This window comes from Gymnodraco acuticeps, unplaced genomic scaffold (assembly GCF_902827175.1).
Source record: "Gymnodraco acuticeps unplaced genomic scaffold, fGymAcu1.1, whole genome shotgun sequence".
Taxonomy (NCBI): Eukaryota; Metazoa; Chordata; class Actinopteri; order Perciformes; family Bathydraconidae; genus Gymnodraco; species Gymnodraco acuticeps.
Window position 1 is genome coordinate 5,710,762 of NW_022990441.1, and position 6,274 is coordinate 5,717,035.

The 6,274-nt window shown below is 38.2% G+C and overlaps 1 protein-coding gene across 1 annotated transcript; it reads left to right on the forward strand.

The window, feature by feature from the left end:
• Positions 1-3,788: 3,788 nt before the first annotated feature.
• LOC117552212 (late histone H2A.2.2-like) lies at positions 3,789-4,504 on the forward strand. Its single transcript, XM_034225543.1, has 2 exons — positions 3,789-3,816; positions 4,051-4,504. The coding sequence occupies exon 2, from the start codon at positions 4,058-4,060 to the stop codon at positions 4,472-4,474; it is 417 nt and encodes a 138-aa protein (XP_034081434.1). The 5' UTR covers positions 3,789-3,816; positions 4,051-4,057; the 3' UTR covers positions 4,475-4,504.
• The last annotated feature ends 1,770 nt before the right edge of the window (positions 4,505-6,274 follow it).

A 6,274-nucleotide genomic window follows, 5' to 3' on the forward strand; every position in this document is an offset into this window, starting at 1 on the left:
TAACAGGGACAGTGCACATTAATGAACATTTCTGTAAATATGCCAGAGTTAGCCAAGAGGCTATTTTTCATCTGTAGTCCCTGGACAGATTTTAAAAGTCAACCTAAAACACATTTCATTTTAAACAAGTAAATACAATACATTCAAAACATGCAACAGACATTACTGGGATACTTAAATAAAACAATTTAAAATACAGAACATTAAAACAAAACAAAAGAACATGTTAAAACACAGGCAGTGGGTTGTAAGGAGCAGAAGATTGGGTCAGTGTTGGCAGAGCTGATTCCTCACTAACCATATTTTGAGTTTTGATTGAAATCACCTGAATGTGGTCTGGTCTCTAATTGGAGGTGGGATTGAGTTCCATTGCTGAGCAGCTTTAACAGAAAATGAAGACTGACTGAAAGAACTTTTTCTGAGTGGAATAATGCAATCTCCTCTCGCTGCACCTCTTGTTACCCTAGTTGCAGTTGTGCGTATGTTAATAAACTGTCTAAGAGGAGGTGAGGTAAGGCCGTTGACAATCTTGTAGAAAAGGCAAGCATTTGCATGTTTAATGAGGTTTTCCCACCCAGCTTAGCAAGTTGTATTTTTTGAGTATTGGGCAGTGATGCGAAAAAACCGGTGTCCAGTATTTTGAGTGTTTGTTTATACTCCAGTGGTTTTAATGTTGTTGTACTGGCATGTGACCAGGTAGTTAAACAGTAGGTGATGTGTGAGAGAACCATAGAGTTTGTGTACATCAGAGATGCCTCAATTGACATGTAATCTCTGGTGAACCTAAAATTTGACAGACTGAATTTGACCCTATTACATATTTTTTTAACCTGAGCCTTGAAATTGAGTGTTGAATCAATCATGACTCCAAGGTACTTGTATGTTGCCTCTCCCCTGATACAAAAACATCTGGCGCAACACAAGAGGACTTTGTTTTGGTGAAGAAGATGCATACTGTTTTACAAATATTTAGTTGCAAACAGCATTGTTACAACCAAGTTGTTACATGAACCATGGTGTTTGTCAGTTCATTAGCCACTTGTGTCATATTGCTTCCATGTACATATATTACAGTGTCATCTGCATACACTTGGATGTTTGTGTCAGGACATACAGATGGTAAATCATTTATATAGAGCGAAAATAGTAATGGTCCCAGGATTGAGCCTTGTGTCAATCAGATGTATTTGTCTTATTCATATTTTATAATAATAATTATAATATAATAATAATATTACTCTCTGCATGGTCGTACTCACAGCCATAGTCAAGAGATGAACTCCCCTGTTTTTGATTTCGCTTCTTTCTCGGTCTCTGAAGTCTTACACGGTTTGCACTCAATTGATCCTAAAAAGTCTGCCCGGGCCTGACGGACTCGACCCTTTCTTTTTAAAAATGCCAGCTCAGATTATAGCACAACCAGTTACTGGTTCTTCTTTGTAATCTCTCCCTGTCCACTCACACACTGCCAGCTGTGTGGAAGCAAGCTCTTGTATCGCCCCTCTTAAAAGCTGGTGATCCCACTGAGTTGAATAACTATCGTCCTACTGTATCTCAAATCTTTCTGTGTTATCAAAGATTCTTGATTCCCTAGTTTCTACTCAGCTAAAACTTTTTTTAAATTCACACAACATCCTTAACCCTATGCAATCTGGATTCAGATCAAAGCACAGCACTGTGACTGCCAGTCTGAAAGTCACAGACGATATTAAGGCTGCTTTGGATAAAAAATCTGTTGGTGTTGCATTGTTTATTGACCTAGCCAAAGCATTTGACACTGTAGATCACCACATTATGTCTAATATTATGTTGGTGTCTCGTTTCGGTCATAACGCCATTTGCTGGTTTCAGAGTTATCTAACCGACCGTACTCAATGCCTCAGGTTGGGTAGTACTGTCTCTGACCCTGTCACCTTGGAGAAGGGAGTTCCACAGGGCTCTATTTTGGGGGCCTTGCTCTTTTTATTAAATGTAAACAATATTTGTAATCAGATGCAATGTTATCATATGTATGCTGATGACACTATTGTATACTCATGTGCTCCTTCTCTGGATATGGCCGTTTCTAATTTAAAATCAGATTTGATCACGCTGCAGTATGCACTTCTTGATTCAAAACTGCTATTGAACAGTAAGAAAACCAAAGCAATGCTTTCATGCTCCCAAGTCAGCGTCCTCTAGCCTTTCCATGGACACCCTTGATGTAATAATGTGTAACGTAGCTCCGTTGAGTTTGTCGATACATACAAATATCTGGGCTTTTGGTTGGACAGAAATCTAAACTTTAAACACCACATTGAAGTTCTAACTAAGAAATTGAAATTCACTCTTGGCTTCCTTTACAGACTTAAATGTTGTTTTTCAATTTCTTCCCGTAAATGGTTGGTCTCTGGCTTATTCCTGTCCCAGCTTGACTACAGTGATACAATTTATAGATTTGCCTGTCCCACTGTTTTGGCCAAACTTGACCCACTCTACCATGCTGCACTGCGATATATATCAAATGCACCCTATAGGACTCATCATTGCAAACTGTATAGCCTAATTGGATGGTCCTCACTTAGTATGCGTAGGATGCAGCATTGTTTTTTTATTAATGTATAAAGCCATTTTAGGTAAGCTTCCACTTTTCATAGAATCTGCTATATTCACCTACTCTAAATGCAAAAGTTAAATGTATTTAGTGAACACAACAAAAGTACATAAGAGGATTTGTATATGGATGTTTTCACACTTAACATAATATACTAGGCCCGACTAAGCGCAAGTTTAAAACTATTGGTCCATCACGTCTCTTTGACTTTTATTTATAAGGGTTGCAGATGCTTGGTTTTCCCACAAAAGGACACTATTACATATGATGCCACGAAAGAGGCTGTCATATCTTCAGCCAAGACAGCCAAATCGTTGTCATCCATAAATATGCTGTTGAAACTGGTACCAACGGATATACACTAATACATGGCCTGCCCATTGAAAATGCAATATGCCTTTGGTTAAAATATACTGCTCTGTAAATATAAAGGCTGTGTTTGTATGTGTGGAGTGTAGGCGTCATGTCAATACCTATCCTAAGCAATGAAGCGGAGGGATGAGAAGTATTTTTCTGAGCAAAGACACAGTTCAAGTTAAGTCTAAGTTCAAGAGCTGACATTTTGGTTTTAAACTTCAACGTTTGGCGCTGTTCACATCTATACTATACTGATAAAATCCTATCAGGTGCACTAGGGTCTCAATGAGCATGTTTTAAATCTGAGGATTGTGCTGCCATCTGCTGTTGAAGTTTTATCAGCACAAGTGGGAAAGATGATAATTGTGTCAGGCCTACATCTATCTTGACTTATAGCCTTCAGTTGATTTTAGATCTTAATTTAGAGTAAAAAAAGAAAGAAACAGCTCTTACTTTACTTCTTGGTCTTAGTTACAGACCACTTCACTTTACACAAACAAATCTTGCTTAAAGTGTATTAATCTAATCTAGCACATTTGGGATCTCTAAAGTTTGATTCATTAGGAGGTTGTACTTCCATAAATGATTTTTAATTAAATGTTCCACTAATTAAAAAAATATTTGTGTGTTTAGGTAATTCTGCTACCACTAACATACATCTAAAGCTAGAAGAGATTTTTTTTTTAAGGTTTTAGTTTGGTATAGTGTGTGAGCGTTAGCATTGTCTGGTTTAATTGAAGGACATCCATGAAGCAGAGGAGTCAGGTGTAATTAATCAACCAATTACTGGCTGACTCACATAAAACCAGTAGTCTGTGGTTCAGTGTGTAGCTCCTGTCTCAACTTGAAGGAAGTGCAGAATACTGGTGAGTGTTTATTTATGTTTGATTTTGTTCTACAGCAAGAGTTTTGAGTATCATTTGTTATGTTGTGCTTTATAAGATGGTGATGGCTCTAATGTTTAAACGTTCCAAGAGGTCACTATGAAAGCCATTTAGCCTTATGACTCAACAATTCTGTAGGCCTTAATTTTAGACAGCAGCTCTTTGTTAGGGATCTCTAGTTGAAGGGGGATATGTGTACTTTTCTCTCAACTCCAGATTAAAGATGTCTGGCCATGGAAAGAAAGCTCTGTCCAAACCAAAATCTGTGTCCCGGTCTTCCAGAGCAGGTCTCACTTTCCCAGTGGGCCGCATCCACAGGCTGCTGAAGAAAGGCCAATATGCCAAACGAATCGGCAATGGTTCAGCAGTGTACCTCGCAGCAGTCATGGAGTATCTCTGTGCTGAAATCCTGGAGTTGGCAGGAAACGCTTGCCGTGACAACCAGAAGCATCGCATTGCTCCACGACACATCTTGTTGGCAGTGAAAAATGACGAAGAGCTCAACACACTGCTGGCAGGAGTCATAATCTCAGAGGGTGGTGTCCTCCCAAACATCCATGCAATCCTTGTCCCCAAGAAGAAGACCAAGGCGCCCAGGGACGAGAGTCCAGCTAAAGATGTTCAGTCGCAAGAGTTTTAATAATGTACATGTTTTGCTATTTTTATAATAAAGTGTTGTGTTTTTTAAACTGATGCTTGTCTTATTTGACACTTACATAGCAGATGAGCACATTTGGTTGAATGCTAAGAAAAGTGCTCAATGTCTTTCTTCCTAGCTAAGGAAACTGCATGCGCTTTGAGGAATCCCAAGTTGCACTGATTATTTGTAGGATAAACTCTGCCAACAGTAACCCTAGGACCCTACCCTAAATATGTGCAGGTTGTGATTTTTTTTATTTTAGAATAAAGATGCAATTCTGTCTGCAGACATATGTTGCTGTCCAACTAGCCACATGCTATTGAGAAACAAGTGACATTGCTGCAGTTTACTATGAGGCACCGCTCATGATTTACATTTCTGATCAGCAACAACTGAACAAAAGGTTGACCTGGCAGTTAAATGTGGATACATCTCAAAACTTAAGAGTTTTTCATGTGAAGTTATTGACTTCAGTCTAAATACGCATGCTATTCCAAAAGTATTAATTTCAACCTGACTTGTTTTGGCTGCTTTATGTAATCAGACCTTAAACCTTACTTGGGAGGATTTTATACAGTTTTCTTTTTGTGGAATATGTCCAATAATATGATCAGGGCAATGATGCATTTCAGATAGCAAGTATAACGATAGAAATTAAGCATCACCCATAAAATGGCTCCACTGTCCTTAGTCTTTTTGTAAAAGTTGACATTAAGTAAATGTAGCAATACTTAAGTTTTAAAATAGAATTACCACCTTAAACCTGTTAAGCCCGGAGTCCCCGCCCCCGGGGGACTAAAAACAACAGTATTCACGAAACTGTGTCTCAGGGCTTAACATTTCACAACCTATTAATGTGTCATACCCACTTAACTGGAAGAAACTCAGCTACCTGACTATATGTACCATTTTTACCTAAACAAAACACAATTCTAACGCCGAGCGTCTGAATTGGCACTAAGCGAAAGAGTGCTGACGCACTTAGCACATAACTCACGGTAGAAATATGTTATACTTCATCGGATCTGCACAAACTAGATATCACATGAAAGCTGAGATTCCACGGATTCCAACGGTATAAGTATCCTCACTGTGCAACCAAAACTGAGCAAAGACACAGTTCAAGTTGAGTCTAAGTTCAAGGGCTGACATTTTGGTTTAAAACTTCAACGTTTGGCGCTGTTCACATCTATTTTGTTAAAATCCTATCAGGTGCACTAGGGTCTCAAGGAGCATGTTTTAAATCTGAGGATTGTGCTGCCATCTGCTGTTGAAGTTTTATCAGCACAAGTGGGAAAGATGATAATTGTGTCAGGTCTACATCCATCTTGACTTATAGCCTTTAGTTGATTTTAGATCTTAATTTAGAGTAAAAAAAGAAAGAAACGGCTCTTACTTTACTTCTTGGTCTTAGTTACAGACCACTTCACTTTACACAAACAAATCTTGCTTAAAGTGTATTAATCTAATTAGCACATTTGGGATCTCGAAAGTTTGATTCATTAGCAGGTTGTATTTCCATAATTGATTTTAATTAAATGTTCCACTAATTTAAACAATATTTGTGTGTTTAGGTAATTATGCTACTACTAACAGCGCATACATCTAAAGCTAGAAGGGATATTTTTTAGGCTGTTATTGGGATCTAGTTCACAAAGGTTTTAGTTTGGTATTTGACCTCTCCATAGCTGAATGCGTTGATGTGCAGAAAGCACAACTGACTCCTTTGATTCAAAAATAAAAGTCCTTGCAGTGTTACTTAGTGTGTGATCATTAGCATTGTCTGGTTTAATTGAAGGT